The following is a 17,303-nucleotide window of genomic DNA, read 5'->3' as shown; positions in this document are numbered from 1 at the left end:
CACCTGGATGTCCCACCATGCCTGCAGCGTGGCATGTCCTAAGCTGCACTCATCCCTCATCTGTCACTCCCAGGCCTCCCCTTCTCTTAGCATCCATGCTCTGGTGGATCCTGAAGCCTGGGAGTCATTCTGCATTGCCCTCCTCCTCTCATGGCCTCCCTCTCCCACCCATGGGTGACCAGTAACACACGCCTTCTCAACGTCTTGTTTCCCCATCTCCAGCCTCAAGCCCCGCCAGGTGTGGCCTGCCCCACCATCATCATGTGCTGGTTTCTGAGTCTTGTCCTGGGTTTCTCCTATCCATCCTCCAAGCAGTTTCGAGAGGGTGCTTCTACAGCAATGGAAACCTGACACTATACCTCTGCTTCAAATAGATGCAGCTCCACTCCCTATAAAGTTCTCTTCGCAGAGCCTTCAAAAGCCTCCAGGACCTGCGAGCCCTGGCCTCCTCACCAGCTCCTCTCTTCTCACCCAGTGTTCCAGTGTGAATGGCGCTGTGTCCCCTACCCCTGTCACTGTGGTTTCAGGCACACCAGCCTCTCCCATGCACGCTTCCCCAACCCATTCCTCCATCTGCAAAACTCTTTGCGTCCTTGAAGACCCACTCCCTCTATGCTTCCTCTGTGAGGACTTCTCCTTACGCCCAGTTGACAACTGCCTTCTGGAATCACCATCGACCTTCACACAGATTCCTATTACACCGTTCATACACTGGCTCAATATCACATATCTTAGAGGACAGAATTTATGCCTCATCTCAGTGCCCAGTGATGTGCTTGGCACCTAATAGGTATGCAATAACTGTTTTGTTTTTTGAGATGGAGTCTGGCTCTGTCACACAGGCTGGAGTGCAGTGCCGTGATCTCAGCTCACTGCAACCTCCGCCTCCTACGTTCAAATGATTCTCCTGCCTTACCCTCCTGAATAGCTGGGATTACAGACATGCACTACCATGTCTGGCTAATTTTGTATTTTTAGTAGAGACAGGGTTTCACCATGTTGGTCAGGCTGGTCTTGAACTCCTGACTTCAGGTGACCTATCCACCTACCTTGGCCTCCCAAAGTGCTGGGATTACAGGTGTGAGCCACCGCGCCCGACCGCAATGACTGTTTTTTGAGTGAATGATGGCTCTGACAGCTTGGTAGTCTGTCTTTAAATTAGAAACGGGCTGGAAAAGTCTAATTTCTTCTTCAAAGGCCACAGAAACCCAAGTGATTTTCAATAACAACCCAGTCTGGGTTAGAGCCAGTGCCCTGGAAAATGATATTAACCTTTTAACATTTTAAATTCACGGACCAGGATAAGTTCCATTCATTACTGTAAATTCTCTTATTCAATGGCTGATTATTCATGCCTTTGGCTTCTTACTTTTTCTTATCGTAAAGCCTGTTTTAGCATCTTATAATAGTTATAATTGGCCAAGCATGGTGGCTCACGCCTGTAATCCCAACACTTTGGGAGGCCAATGTGGGCGGATCATGAGGTCGGGAGAAGGAGACCATCCTGGCCAACATGGTGAAACCCCATCTCTGCTAAAAATATAAAAATTAGCCAGATGTGGTGGTGCGTGCCTGTAATCCCAGCTACTCAGGAGACTGAGGCAGGAAAATTGCTTGCACCCGGGAGGTAGAGGTTGCAGTGAGCCGAGATTGTGCCACTGCAGTCCAGCCTGGCAACACAGCAAGACTCTGTCTCAAAAAAAAATGAATAATAATAATAGTTAAAATTGATTGAGCCCTAGCTATGCATCCTCTCCTGCGTTTCACACAGGTCAACTGCTAGCTCATCACCTCTTCAATCTTCATTAGAGCCTCAATTAGAGAAATAAAGCTTAAACATTCGACATATTACTAAATTGAACCCAACAAATGTGGATACTTGTTAGCATGTCTCCTAAAAAGCTTAACATTCGACATATTACTAAATTGAACCCAACAAATGTGGATACTTGTTAGCATGTCTCCTAAAAAGCTTAGAGGGAGAAGTGATTTTAACTGCTGGATTTTAATTATCTCTGCTATAGATCTCAACTATCCATGACGGTCTTGGTCTGCCACCACTGCGGGCAAGAGAGAGCTCAGTGTATTGCAGCCTGAATTTTGTTAAAGGCTTTAGGGAGTATTCTTGGATTTTGCAGGTAGCAATAACAGTCAGGTTAAAAAAGAGAAGGGTCAGGTCAGGCGCGGTGGCTCACACCTGTAATCTCAGCACTTTGGGAGGCTGAGGTGGGTGGGTCACTTGAGGTCAGGAGTTTGAGACAGGCCTGGCCAACATGATGAAACCCCATCTCTACTAAAAATACAAAAATTAGTCAGGCGTGGTGGCGGGCACCTGTAATCCAGCTACTGGGGAAGCTGAGGCATGAGAATCACTTGAACCCAGGAAGCAAAGCTTGCAGTGAGCCAAGATCATGCCCCTGCACTCCAGCCTGGGAGACAGAGCAAGACTCTGTCTAAAAAAAAAAGAAGGGTCATTGTAAAAAGAAGGAGGGAAGAGAGAAGGAGGGAAGAAAAGGCACAGAAAATTCTAAAAAGACCACGTGGGGAAAAGGCACAGGGGAAGCAGGAAGAAAAATACAGGGAGGAAGAGGAATCCCGCAATCGAGGAAAACAAAGCCAGAAAAAATAAGCACAGACGGTCCAACTAATTTCTTGTTGCACATAAAAGGATAAGAAAAGGCTTTGGAGATAGCCTCAAAACAACACCCCCTCCACACCACAAAGAGCCAGGTTCTTCCTGAATTGTTCCCAGTGAATAATTCCCCCATCGTTTGCTCAGGATCTTTTCTTAGAACTTAACCGCCTTGCTGATCAATGAAGTGAAAATCCTCCCCAACATGGGAAGGTTTTTTTCTTCTGTCGATTTAATAAAGAAGTTAGCTAAGGACAGATGTTAACTGGAGAGCCTACAATCCACTCAGATGTGTAGTGTGGGTTTCAATCCTATTTGTGGATAAAACAGCTTGGAAAGCAATCTGGAGTGACATAATGGCCCAATATTGCCTTCTCTCTGCTAAAGCAAGTGTGGTTTTGATAGGTCTTTAATATGTATTTCAGGGTTTGAACTGCATACCATCTCTCTGTTATTCTCTGCCAGGGAATCTGAATGACAGCACTCGCCTCTAAGATTGTTTCCACTATAATTTTTCAATTTGTTCTGGCCTGGAAAATGTGTGTAAACGAAAACAGAGAAAATTCAAACGCTCCGTCCCCTTCAAACATTCCATTTTGGGTTTACAAGGACTTTGCAAACCGTTCTCTGTTTCTCTCCCTCTTTGGCAAATAATTTTATTTTCTGATCACCTTTACTGAGCCAGAAAATATGTGCTGGATTTCCAGGAACCCCTCTCTCTTATTTTTTAGCTTTTTTTGTTTTTTGTTTTGAGACAGAGTCTCATTCTGTCACCCAGGCTGGAGTGCAGCGGCGCAATCTTGGCTCACAGCAACCTCTGCCTCCCGGGCTCAAGCGATTCTCATGCTTCAGCGTCCCAAGTAGCTGGGATTACAGGCATGCACAACCTTGCCTGGCTAATTTTTGTATTTAGTAGAGATGGGTCTCACCATGTTGGCCAGGCTGGTATTGAACTCCTGGCCTTAAGTGATCCGCCTGCTGCCGGCTCCCAAAGTGTTGGGATTACAGGCGTGAGCTACTGTGCACAGCCTTTCATTTCTTTTTGACCTGCAATCTCTTCTTTCAGCTCTCCCACCTCCCTTGATCCTGTCCCAAAAACCTTTGGGAGAACTCAGATGACTTCAGGATTCAAGAGAAATTTGACATCATTTTTCCAAAGAATATAGCCCCACTGGAAATTAAGGAACACGACAGTCTCTCAAAAGTCTCTTTGCCCATCTGCTCTGGAGAGAACCGAGCCAGCCATCTCACCTTAAGTAATTATAACTGCTTAGGTTTCCTTAGAGACAGCGAGTAGAAAATGAAAAAATATTTACCCAGGGAACTCAGAAGGGATTAGTGTGGAGCAATTTGTATACACTTAAATCAGCAGGGGATTGGGAGCCTTTAGGCTGCCTGTAAGGATTTTTAAAGTCACTCCTACACCTGGTCCTCTCTGGATCTGAGAGGCGTTACACCCACGCAGGAGACCACGCTTACCTTCCTTGGCTTCACTTTATCATGGTAGTCATACTGGAAGATCCCTTTGTAGCTCAGGCCCAGCCACCATGGTATGCCCTGCTTGTCCTAGGACATCAAAAAAAGTGCATGTAATTATGGGGCTGGAGGAAGTAAACGCGCCAAGTGGAGATTTCCTGGCTCGGGTGCAGAGGAGGGAAAGTGCCATTTCTTTGGAATGGATGGAGCCCACCTGTCCACTTCATTCCTTAACAGATGTGCCCCTCATTGAAGGATGCTCTGTTATGTAAAGAGGGGACACGGGGAGTGCCGGGGGCTGGGGCCTGGCTCCGCTCCTAATCAGCAGAAGTCCTTTCCCTTTAGAAATAACGAGTGAATGTTCTGCTTTCTCTCTCTCCCTCTCCCTCTTTTTTTTTAACTTCTAAGACTTTAGGCATTCCACGCTGGGACGAAGGAAAATGTGTGAGATGTGAGATGTCACACCTAATAAAAGGACCCTCTGGGCAGAGAAACTGTCATGGAAGGTCAGAGCCACAGGAGCCATGGAGACTATGGGAAGTGACTCCTCTCATTTTAACAACAAATCACAGCAAAGAGTTGGCCCAGCTTTACCCAGAACCTTCCCTAGCCCCGGGGAGCAGGGGCCAGAAAGAGCCACCCCGAGGTCCTGCTCACCCAAGATGACAGCTGGGTCCAGGCAGGGTTTAGGATTCATGCTGTTGAACAGGTAGCAAAACAGAAGCTGAAACAGTCTCAGGACTGAATTAGAAACACCAAGTCCCTGTTTATTCCTTTTTTTTTTTTTTATTTTGAGATAGAGTCTTGCTCTGTCACCCAGGCTGGAGTGCAATGTCATGGTCTTGGCTCACTGCAACCTCCACCTCCCAGGTTGAAGCAACTCGCCCACCTCAGCCTCCTGAGTAGCCAGGATTACGGCATGTGCCACCATGTCTGACTAATTTTTGTATTTTTAGTAGAGATGGGGTTTTCACCATGTGGTCCAGGCTGGTTGCAAACTCCTAACCTCAGCTGGTTCGCCTACCTTGGCCTCCCAAAGTGCTGGGATTACAGGCGTGAGCCACTGCGGCTGGCCCCCTTGTTTATTCTTTTAACAGAGAACTCTTGTCACCTGAGTGTAAGTTGCAATTCTATATGCAAATAGGATGATTCTGAGTTAATTAGAGCTCCCGGAAGCTAGGATTTTATAGTGAGAACATCAAGCAGCTTTTCCCTAGATATGCCCTAATTGCCAAGTTTCTAAATAACTTAATACACCCCCATCGTGGGTGTCTGGAAAACTCGAAACTGGCATAATGGTTTCAGAATATTTGTGGGGCACGAGTTGTTTCAAGATGAGCAAAAAGATAAAAGGCAAAAGAGATACATTTTGAAATTCTTTTAAAGCTTCAGTGTGTATGATTTGTTAAAAAAAAAAACAAACAAACTTGAAAGGTACTATAAAATCCTCGTCCTAACCCCCCCGCCTCTGGGAAGTAGCTGTGTGCCCTGCAAGGGTTTCAGAGAACAGAACGAGGAAACCCAATGCCACTGCAACAGTGGATTGACCATGTAAGTGCTGTCATCACAGCATAAAACAGGGCATCCATGAGATCACAAGGCCACCAGACAGGGAGCTTGATGCAGCTGTGCCAGGCTTCCTGGGTTCGTGCTCTTTTCCTAGTAAGTAGCAGAACCATTGCTTATGCTTTGAGATGCTAATCGCCAAACACCCATACTCAACTTGGCACTTTGAAAATGACAAGCCCTGCTCTGATCTTTACCAAACTGAAATAAAGAGCACAGTTTTTAAGTTTTCTTGGAAGGCAGAAAGCATGTATATCAGAGGCAGCCTTTCTGTTAAGTTCTAGGGCTGACAAAGAAATGGACCACAGGTTGAAGCAAGTTGAAAGACGGGATGAAGTTTCCTGTATCTCAAATTGTCTCCCCCACAGCATGCTATCTTCCTGACCAAGGTCCCCCTGATCTCCATTTCCACCAGGAGTTATAAAGAAAAAATAATAATGGGGGCTAGACACGGTGCCTCACGCCTATAATCCCAGCATTTTGGGAGGTTGAGGCAGGAGGATCACCTGAGGTCAGGAGTTTAAGATCAGCTTGGCCAACACAGCAAAACCTCGTCTCAACTAAAAATACAAAAATTAGCTGGGTGTGGTGGCAGGTGCCTGTAATCCCAGCTACTCAGGAGGCTGAGGTAGGAGAATCACTTGAACCTGGGAAACAGAGGTTGCAGTGAGCCGAGATTGTGTCACTGAACTCCAGCCTGAGAGACAGAGTGAGACTCTATCTCAAAAAAAAAAAAAAAAAAAAAAAAAGTAAAAGAAAAAAATAATGAGCAGTTTTGATTCATTTGTTTAGGGGAGGTTTGGCAACCTTCACCAAATGAGTTTACTCACCTTCACTGCATAATAGTGAACCCCGTAGGTTGGGAGAGATTCCACGATGCTCATGTAGCTGGAAAGACAACACGAAGAAACACACACGAAATGCACACAAGGCTAGTTACTCAGCAGATCTGGTATCATGTACGTATTTGTGTATGTGTGTGTGATCAAGTTCTCGGAGTCATTATTTACTTGAAAACTAAATTGAAGCACACCCGCCCCTCCACCACTCCCAGATAGGTCTTTGGAGAGGAACTAAACAATCCTGATGTATGATATATTAACACATACAAACACTATCCCCATGCGAGCCAGAAGGGTCACTTACTTCACGATCGCTTGACCTCGTGTCTGACCATTCAGTTTCTTGTAGTGCTCAATGACTCTGTCTTCACTGCAATTAGAAGAAAAGAATGCTGTTAGCGGAGTCCCTAGGTCAACAGCCAAGCATCCTGCTGGCGAGGTATTTCTCAGCCCCATCTCATAAGAAGCTCCAAGCACCAACAGCTGCTGGAAAAATGATTTGTCCTGGAATGGCATTTTCAAGCTCAGTCTGAGTGCGACCTATTTGGATGTAGATTGACTTGAAAAATGGTCTGTTTTCCCCTCAAAGGACTTGTATTCTCTTTATCTTGGATTTCTTTTTTTTTTTTTTGAGACGGAGTCTCATTCTGTCGCCCAGGCTGGAGTGCAGTCAATGGTGCAATCTTGGTTGACTGCAACCTCCACCTCCTGGGTTCAAGTGATTCTTGTGCCTCAACCTCCCAAGTAGCTGAGACTACAGGTGTATGCCACCACACCTGGTTAATTTTTGTATTTTCAGTACAGACAGGGTTTCATCATGTTGGCCAGGCTGGTCTCAAACTCCTGACCTCAAGCGATCTGCCCACTTTGGCCTCCCAAAGTGCTGGGATTACAGGTGTGAGACACCGTGGTTGACTTATCTTGGATTTCTAATCAAGAAATATAAGACTGGAGCCCAAGCTGGGTGCAGTGGCTCATGACTGTAATTCCAGTGACTAGGGAGGCTGAGGTGGGTGGATCGCTTGAGCCCAGGAGAAGGAGTTTAAGACCAGCCTGGGCCACACAGTGAGACCTTGTCTCTATCTAAAAATACAAAAATTAGCCAGGCATGGTGGGGTGTGCCTGTGTCCCAGCCACTTGGGAGGCTGAGATGGGAGGATCGCTTGAGCCCAGGAGGTCGAGGCTGCAGAGAGCTAGGATTGTGCCACTGCACTCCAGCCTGGGCAACAGAGTGAGACCCTGGCTCAAAATAAAAAACAAAAGAACAAAAAGACTGGCACCCAGGTTTTGGGATCAGCTCTTTGGAAGCAATGGTACCCTAAGAAGAGGAAGCAGACAGCGTTGACCATGCGTGGATACCCAGACTGAACTCCCTGGGGTCCTTCTTATCCTCATCTCCCTAGTCCTGTGCACACAGGGCCTTATGGGGAGACAGCAGGCATTGACCTTAACCCACAGCCTACCTGCTCTGAATGAGAAGTCAGGGATGGAAGGCTTTCCAGGAGGATGGAATGTTCTGGAATTTGGGCCTGGTTAATATAAACCATGGGGCAACGAAAGCCACACAGGAACGCTTTGGGGAACAACAGCAAACCGGCTACCAGACTTAGACACGAACTCCCTCCCCTTCCGAAAGCTGGAGGTGTTTTTTGTTTTTGTTTTTGTTTGTTTGTTTTTTTTTTTGAGAAGCTCCCACGTGCTGAGGAAGTTCTATGTTAAGTGTGACAAAGTCATCTCCTGATAGACGATTCCTAAAGAGCGTGTCCCCCAAGTGCAGAGCCAGCCTCACTAAATCTGCAGCACTGTGTCAGGAGGTTCGGTGATTCCAGTCCCTTCCATCCCACTCCCTCAATCGACAGCTGCCTCGGAGTGCTCCCTACCATGTGATCTGGGGTTTTGTGAGGTTGCCTCCTAGGTCCAGGGTCAAGCAAGTCAGTGTAGATAGGGGCCTTTTTCCTTTGCAGCTCTAGGGAGAGAGGGTCCCTGGGGTGAGGTGAGGAGGTTCAAGTCATCATGGCATTGTAGCCGCAAACACACAGAAAGCTCAGGAGAAACACCCGTGAAAGAAAGTCAAAATCACTGTCAGAAAGCTGCGCCGCTGTTTAACAAGGACATGTTCTGACCACAGGATTCCGGGTGGCTGACAGCTGCAGAAATCTTTGCCACCCCCAGTTCGCCCTGGAACACCTGCTCTCTGAGACCACAATAGTGGGCTTCTCCATCCTCAGCTTTTCCTGCTCACTTCGCCACACGGTGGGCTCATCCTGGGATAGCAGGCTCAACCCTGACCGAGAACCTATTCTGCTCCCAGCTTGTCCCCACCTCTGCTCTGAAACTTCACAGAGGGCTGATGTGCTCTGAGCTTTGCAGACAATTTCCCCATACCCTAGATTTGGAGCAGAGACTCAAGGGGATAGCTAGCAGAAATCCAGGACGCAGAGTCAGCACTGTCTGGAGGACGCAGGGTTATATGGAGGAAAAAGGCAAATGAGCAAAGCTGCCTGTGCCCAGGTCGCTGGCTGGGTTGTGTTGCTAAGTCAAATGATCTCTCTGAAGAGAAGTGGGTACGGCTTGGTAAAATGCATGGGTGATAGAAGGAGAAATAGGGGGACAGAGACATGGTTCCCTGTCTCGGATCAGCTGCTAGCCTGCTGTGTTCAGTGGTTTCACGATATAAAAAGATGTCCCTGCATAGCTTACTGAGGCGGTAGGGGTGGTCAGGTGGCCCAGCATTTACAAACTAGGCCTGCCGGGGGGAATCCAGGTCAGGGTCCTGATCCCATCTTGTTCTGTTCTCCTGGGCCCATCATTCTAACTTTCTGCCTCAGTTTTTAACTTTCTCCTCAACAGGAAAATCGCATGGTGTGAAAAGTCCATACTTGTCAAACGTGTGGGAAAATGAGCAGAAAGGTTCCTTGCACCATGACTCAGCATTAGTATGCTACTTTCACTGCTTTCCGATGGTGTGATGTGACTGTATATTTCCTCTCTTAATTACCGTCTGAAGTAGGTTGGTGTGTGTCATCCCATTTTGCAGAGGAGAAACTGGCGAAAGCCACCTGGATGGTCACCGCAGAGGCTTGGCAGGGATGCTAAGACCCACTGCCTTGCTCACCAGGCAGCAGCCTGCAGGTTGCCCATTAAATGTGTGAACTCTAGCAGGGGCAGGAGAGTCCCCGAAGAATGGTGAGGATGCCTCCTTAGTTCAGGAATGATCAGGGGACTTTGAGACTCTGGGCAACCGTGGAGGGAGGGGGAGAAAGGTCTCCCTCACCAGTAAGGGGTCCTGGTTAACCTTGCTGAGTGCTGATTCTGGGGCCCAGAGAGAAAGCCAGTGAACAAGTTCTGTGCACCTGCTCACTCTTTGTTCTGTATCTGTATGAAGCATGGACAGCACTTAGCCCTCGCCTTGTGGCTTTGATTTTTTAAAATCTATATATAAGGGGTACGAAAATAGTTATGTAGAAGGAATACGTTCTAGTATTTGATAGTGCAGTAGGGAAATTATAGTTAACGATCATTGGTTGCATATGTCAAAGAAGATTTGTAATGTTTCCAAATACAAGGAAATAAATGTTTGTGGTGACAGATATCCCAGTTATCCTGATTTGAACACCACGCATTACATAGATATCAGCGTATCACATAAACACCAAAAACATGTACAACTATTATGCATCAATAAGAATCGAAAATCCATATAAATAAGGTTGAACTATTAGAGCCAACACCAGCTAGCCAACTGTGATGACATGTTGTGGTCATGGTTGTTGTTTTCAGCAGGGTGTCATCAGGAGGGTCCCTGTCATTGACTTTTATGCATCGGCTGGGCTGTGATGCGGACTGAAAGTCCCCCGTCCTGCCACCCTCTCAGGGCATTTAGCACTGGCTTGGGCACTTATGGGTCTGAAGGGGGCTCAGGGAAACTGCTGGCCTGGTCACGATGGTACTGGACGTTCTGGCAAGCCAGGTATAGGTGAAGATGTTCATACTGAGGAGAGACAGAGGGAGTGTAGGTGAAGGGAGGTGCTTCTGGGTTTGTAATTGTGTGAACACAGAACAGATAATGGAGATGGTGAAGGGAAAATCCAGAGACATGGGGAGAAGAGAAGAAGTTCAAAACTTTTGAAATGTACATAGCGGTGCTCTAAGGTATGGAAAGGAATGAATGAAGAGATGACTGAGTGACCCACAACAGGACAGCTCTCAAAGGCGAGTACATTCCTCCCTGGTCCTCTCTAGTTACCTCTCACATCCCTGTGGCCTTGACTACTGGATTTTTGGAAGTGAACAGCCAGGAGGCTACAGAGGGATAAGGCCCAGCAGCATAGGGAATTAGGGAGGTGGGGAATAGGGTCCACGAACAAGGAAATGGGACCATCATTTTTTGGTGTTCGGACTGCAAGTCTCGACATTTGGAAGGTGATGTGTGCAAAATCCCTGCAGGTTAAACAGATTTTCCTCTTTCGGGACAGATTATAATTAGAGAAAGCCATTATCTATCTACATCTATGTTTCCAAAAGAGGAGTGGCAATAAAACAGATGAAAGAGATGAAATGAGGGATGCCAGACACAGAAGGGAGCTCGCAGCCTAGGGCCCAGCTACCCCATGATGTGGTCTCTCAGAGAGATGTGATTTATGAGCCAGAGTTGAATCCTGCTAATGAACCCTGCATCAAGTATGCCCCACCCCAGCCAAAGGAATCTCTGAAAGTCACCCGAATCAATGAACAACTAGTTTACTGTCTGGAAAGTGTCCAGACAAGATGAAATGCTCATAATCCTTATATTTCAGAAACTGTCATCAAAAGCACTTACACAAGTCACAGGTTGCAGTTTATTAGGATCGACCTGGTCTGTGCTTTTTGTTTTGCTTTTAAATAAAAGCAGTTGCGGCCAGGAGGTCGCTCATGCTTGTAATCCCAGCACTCTGGGAGGCTGAGGTGGGCAGATCATGAGGTCAAGAGATCAAGACCATCCTGGCCAACATGGTGAAACTCCGTCTCTACTAAAAATACAAAAAATTAGCTGGGCATGGTGGCGTGTGCCTGTAATCCCAGCTACTCAGGAGGCTGAGGCAGGAGAATTGCCTGAACCCAGGAGGCGGAGGTTGTGGTGAGCCGAGATCGCGCCATTGCACTCCAGCCTGGGTAACAAGAGCGAAACTCCGTCTCAAAAAAAAAAAAAAAAAAAAAAAGTGCAAAAAATTAGCTAGATGTGGTGGCGTGCACCTGTAGTCCCAGCTGCTCAGGAGGCTGAGGTGGGAGAATCATTTTAACCAGGGAGGCAGAGGTTGCAGTCAGCCGAGATCGAACTGCCGCACTCCAGTCTGGGTGACAGAGTGAGACTCTGTTTCAAAACGAAACAAAAAAGCAGTTGCAATGATTTCTGTTAGGGAATCAGAAGGAATGTCAGAGAAGCAGTTTCAGAGTTATCGAAGGGCAGTGGTCAGGGCTTAGGAGGCCAGCAAGATTGCAAAACCTTATCCAGGAACACAAGCCCTGCCCAACTATGGCCCAAACCACAATCTGAGAACCTTTCAAATGCCTGAATCATTCAGAATCAGTCATTTAGGGGCTGACAGATGAGCTTCGGCATAACGTTACATTGCGACTTAATCAGGAGATATGAAACATCGAGGGAAAATAAAAAAAATCAATCTCTCTCTTCTGCAAAGAAAAAGACCCTGGTTCTCCCACGTCTCAGAACCTCACACATCCTGTCATCAAATGACAGGTCTTCCAAAATGAAACTCTAGCAGCACATGAAAGGCTCTCAAAGGCAGCGAAGCTTCCAAAGTAAAAATTTAGAAGGTATTCTTTTTGAAAATTAAAAAAAAAAAGAAGAAACAGAAAAGGAGAGGTCTCATGTGCAATACTTCATTTAAGTAAATGCAGAAAACGGGCTGGGAGCAGTGACTCATGCCTGTAATCCCAGCACTCTGGGAGGCTGAGGTGGGCAGATCACCTGAGGTCAGGAGTTCAAGACCAGCCCAACCAACATGGTGAAACCCCATCTCTACTAAAAGTATAAAAATTAGCTGGGTGTGGTGATGTGTGCCTGTACTCCCAGCTACTCAGGAGCCTGAGGCAGGAGAAAGGCTTGAACCTGGGAGATGGAGGTTCCAGTGAGCCGAGATCCTACCACTGTACTCCAGCCTGGGTGACAGAGTGAGATTCATCTCAAAAAAATAAAAATAGATAAATAAATGCAGAAAACGGTTTTGTGAAGACACAAGGTACTTAATACAGCTGTGAGTCCAGGCTGGCACGTGGGAGCTGGTGGAGGGAGGGTGTACTCAGTTGTCCTGTGTTGAGAAATGCTGAGTGTGTGATAAAATACATTGTTTGCTGAGAAGAACGATGGCAAGGAAAACCTAGCCACCCCCACAAGTGGAAAACTACTTGGGGCATTCTAAAGTAGCAAGACAGGGTATGTATATCATACACTGGTTAAAACAATTCTTTAAGCCCGGGATATGTGACCCTGCCCCTGTGGCTCCCTCCTGGAGAAAGCTTTCTAGTTTGTCCTTGATCAGTGGTAAGTGGGCACCAGCTGCCTGCCTCGTTTATCTTGGTTCTGTGAGAAACACAGAACACCTGCTTGTTAATAATCATCACCTGTTCAGAGAGATTAAACGCGTGGGTCAGCGTCTGCTTGAGGCCCTCAGCCTGAAATACTGTCAGACCCCTGAGGCTCTCAGCTGGGAAGGCTGCTGGCCCCCTTTGCTGTTCTGTCTGGGTGTCTGCTTCCCAATTCCTTCAGTGCCGCCTGGGTGGGGGACTCTACAGCTGAGCTGGTCTGGGTAGTCCTGTGTCCCCTCACACCCCAGGAAGGGCTTGCTCCTGGGGAAGACTCCAGGGGTCTTACCAGTAGGCCAGGGAAGGGTGCTCCTTCAGGGCTTGGGTGGGCAGGGCTGGCAGCTTCTTCAAGTCACTCCTCACGACTTCATTGCTGAAAGAGAGAATGCCCAGAAATGCACTCACCCGCTGAGAAAATAATCGCACGCTCTGATCCCACCTGGGCCGGCTGCCTTGTCTGAGAGACCCCACATCTGCTTCCCTTTTAATAAAAAGCAGTGGGAAGAAGGAGCGCTCTCTTCTTAGTTATTTGCTTAATACAGATATAAACGAAGGCAGAACACACCAAGCCCAGTAACCGCCTATCATGGAGCAGAAAGCTGGCAAAGCGCCCCCAGATGGCCAGGGGTGTCTTCCCAAACACTTCTTTCCCAGAGGGGCACAGAGTGAATGCCCCTGAGCATCCCTCAGCAGGAATTCGGGGAGAAAGGTCCCCAGGGTTTCCCCAGGGCAGAATCCTAAGAGAAGTTCTCCAGGACCCTGCCGTTAGGCTCACAGAGCTCTGAGAATGGGCAAGCAATCTATCCAAATGCTGTCTCCTTAAGAGCATTTGCTCTGTTAATATACAAGGCTGGTTTTCACGGCTTACGTTGACCACGTGCTGGTAACTGTTTTCTGAAATATAACAAATAAATACTGATAGAGTTTCCTTTATCTGAAATGCTTGGGAACAAAAGTGTTTCAGATTCCAGATTTTTTCAGATTTTTGAATATTTGCATTTATATACTTACTGCTTGAGCATCACAAAACCTAAACATCTGAAATCCGAGGTGCTCCAATGAGCATTTCCTTTGAGCGTCATGTCGTCACTCAAAAAGTTCCAGAGTTTGGAGCATTTTGGATTTCAGATTTTCAGGGAGGGAGACTCAGTCTGTAACTTTTGGTTTTGACGAGGCTCAGAAACTACTTAGAAAGTGTGAACTGCGTCATCTGGAATAGGCTGAGTAACCCATATCCAAAAATCCCAGATCAGAAATGTTCCAAAATCTGACACTTCATGAGTGCCGACATGACGCTCAAAGGCAATGCTTACTGGAGCACTTTGGATGGTGGATTTTCAGATTTGGGGCTGCTCAACCAGTCGGTAAGTAATGCAACTATTCCAAAATCTGAAGGAAATCCGAAACACTTCTGCTCCCAGGCATTTGGGATGAGGGAGACTCAACCTGTACCATTAGGTGGTTTTATCCATCTGGTCCTGAAACCAGAAATTCTTTTCCCATAGACTCACAGATGCTCAAGTTTGGAGGATGGTTTAAACTCCCCTAGTTTGGCCAGCCTTCTTCAGGTGCCTGACTCCTCCCTAGACACTCAGCAGGTCTGCATCCCCTCTGGGCTGGACCACCTGTGGTGTCTGCACCCACCCACTATCTCCGGAGCGACCAGCGGCAGCCACTTTGGGATGGTTCTGATATTGAAAGAGCGTTTCCCTATCCTGGTCCACCCAAGAGCTTTGGAAGCCTCAGTTGGGTTTGCAAAGGCGCATGTAGGAGAGTTCTGCCTTCAATCCGCAGTTCTGACTTGGGCTACGTTAGCAGCTTCAAGGTTGCTTATACTAATGAAGGCAAGTATTGGCCACCAAGACCCTGGGCAGTGCCATCTAAAAAGCAATGAAACAGGAACTCAAGGTATAAATCCGAAGGAAGGAAGGAATCTCGCAGCCATAGAGGGGAATTCCTGAGGTGCCTGAATGGTGGACACTCCAGCACCCATGCTGCTAACTGGAGGATGTGTCGTTCCCTGTGTCCCTGGCAAGAAACACAGTCAAGGGCAATGCAACCAGCAGTGTCACCATGGGATGCCCAGTACCACTGGGCAAAACCACAGCAATACAAGAACACATTAGTTCTCTATGTGTGTTGATAAAGAAAACACGGAGGTTACAGGACATTAGAGCACTCCCAGAAAAAGCATTTTTCCAGTGCCCTAAGAAAGAATGAGGCCAGGCGTGGTGGCTCATGCCTGTAATCCCAGCATTTTGGGAGGCCAAGGTGGGAGGATCACTTCAGTCCAGGCGTTCAAGATCAGCTTTGGCAACATAGTGGAACCCTGCCTCTACAAAAAATATAAAAATTAGCCATGCATAGTGATGCATGCCTGTAGTCCTAGTTACCCAGGAGGATAGCTTGAGTCTGAAAGGCTGAATTTGCAGTAAGCTGTGACTGCACCACTGCACTCCAGCCTGGGTGACAGAGGGAGACCCTGTCAAAAAAGAAGAGAAAAGAGGAAAGGAAAGGAAAGGAAAAAAAGGGAAAGGAAAAAAGGAAAGAAGAGAAAAAGAAAGAAAAGAGAGAGAGAAGGGAGAGAAAGAGAGAGAAAGAGAAAGAAAAGGAAAGGAAAAAGGAAAGAAGGAAGGAAAAAGGAAAAAAGGAAGGAAGAAAAGAAAGGGAGAGAAAGAGAGTAAGGAGAGAAGGAAGGCTAGAGAGAAAGAAAAGAAAATGAAAGAAAAGAAAAGAAGGAAGGAAGGAAAACAACGCCATGACTAGTGGTGTTGGTGAATCCTGGCTTTAAACGACCAACCAGAGGGAAAAGCTCAATGTGTCAACTGTTTGAATCGATCTATTCAAGTACTTGAATGGTTAGACTCTAAGTGAGGCAAGGACTGATCAATTGATAATCAATAAGCTGAAGGTGTTGATGAAGCCCCTGCTATTACATGGAAAGAATTGTAGGGGATGCAAAAAATGATGAGATATGGTCCTTAACCAGCAGGTCCCCACGATTTAGCTGGGAAGGTGAGAGGAGCACCTACAAAGCTCACTGACCACAGGGTGATGTGTGATCATGTCAATCCAAACAACAGGAAAACTCAGAGGAAATAACGGTCCCCCTGGGCTCTGCTGTAAGACCAGCTTTAGGGGAGGCTGTGCAGGAAGAAAAGCATAAGAATATCACTTTTCTCCCGAGTGGAACACAGACAGACATGGGGCCACATGAACTGAAGAATCCATCAGAGTCAGTGGAATGTCAGGGGCAATACGCTGAAAAGGGCAGGACAGGCACAGAATTGTCAAACTTTAATGCCAGGTTCAGAGGGGTCAACCTCTCCTGGGTTTGATCCAGGAGGCAGATGGCAGGACAGCCCCTAGTGGCTTTCAAACGGGTCAACTCCCAGTGTTCAGGAAGATTCCATTCCAATCCCAAGTATAATCGGTAATTTTTACTCGCATGCTATAAAGGCATAGTTTCAGCAAATTTTCAATTCACCGAATACATGAGGGTCCACTATGATGAATTTCCAGATCCTCTCCCTGCTTCACGGTAAGTTCCCTGAGAAAAGGGATTTGATTTATTGGTTCATCAGCATGCAGAGTGCTGGCTTCCATGTGAAAGGCACTGTTCTCAGATCAACTTACTGGATGAAATCATGAGACAGGCAATTAGTGGCTCCCTGAAGGAGCTGAAACTTGAGTGTGGGTTTACTCACACCCATCACATCTAAAGTATATTTGGGGAAGGAAGGAACTCCAGGAAGAAGGGATTGTTTTACCCACCAAACCTTTGCTTGTTGGCAAACAAGTTTCCCGGGTGTCAGCCACAAGTTTGATTTCCTCACTGAAGCCTGCGGTGGGTTCTCTAGTGCTCCAGGGCAAGGTTACACAAAAAAATATAACAAGAAATCACCAAGGCGTGAAGCCCGTCCAAATCCATTATATTCTGGAAGGGATCCATGACCCTTCTTCCTTCCCTGAGGACAAATCTGTAGAAATGTTGTTTGCTTTTCTGCTGTTTATAAACATCTGTAATAACTTAGAAGTGTCCAGTCCTGTCAATCCGGCCAAACTCAGTGGCTGAACATCAGAAAGCTGCCCTAATGGGAAACGTGGTCACTCTACCCCCAGAGACTTGCAAGGCTGTGGCCTAATGAATGTTCTAGAAGTTAACAGCTTCCTTCCTCAATGCCTTCCACTTCAATGTATTCCCC

The 17,303-nt window shown here is 46.9% G+C and overlaps 1 protein-coding gene across 10 annotated transcripts in view; it reads right to left on the bottom strand.

Moving 5' to 3' along the window:
- Positions 1–17,303, bottom strand: part of FRMD4A (FERM domain containing 4A) — a 679,421-nt gene that overhangs the window by 84,504 nt on the left and 577,614 nt on the right. For all 10 annotated transcript variants that reach the window (XM_064368421.1, XM_064368419.1, XM_064368420.1 and 7 more), the window contains 4 exons: positions 13,388–13,471; positions 6,821–6,886; positions 6,505–6,562; positions 4,112–4,198 (listed from right to left, as the gene is read on the bottom strand). In XM_064368421.1, coding sequence (XP_064224491.1) covers positions 4,112–4,198; positions 6,505–6,562; positions 6,821–6,886; positions 13,388–13,471 — 295 coding nt within the window. The remainder of the gene's footprint in view (positions 1–4,111; positions 4,199–6,504; positions 6,563–6,820; positions 6,887–13,387; positions 13,472–17,303) is intronic.

Source organism: Aotus nancymaae, unplaced genomic scaffold, assembly GCF_030222135.1.
Source record: "Aotus nancymaae isolate 86718 unplaced genomic scaffold, 86718_ANA_hifiasm-v0.15.2.pri h1tg000077l, whole genome shotgun sequence".
In the NCBI taxonomy this organism is placed as follows: domain Eukaryota; kingdom Metazoa; phylum Chordata; class Mammalia; order Primates; family Aotidae; genus Aotus; species Aotus nancymaae.
This window is presented reverse-complemented; position numbering and strand designations above follow the sequence as displayed.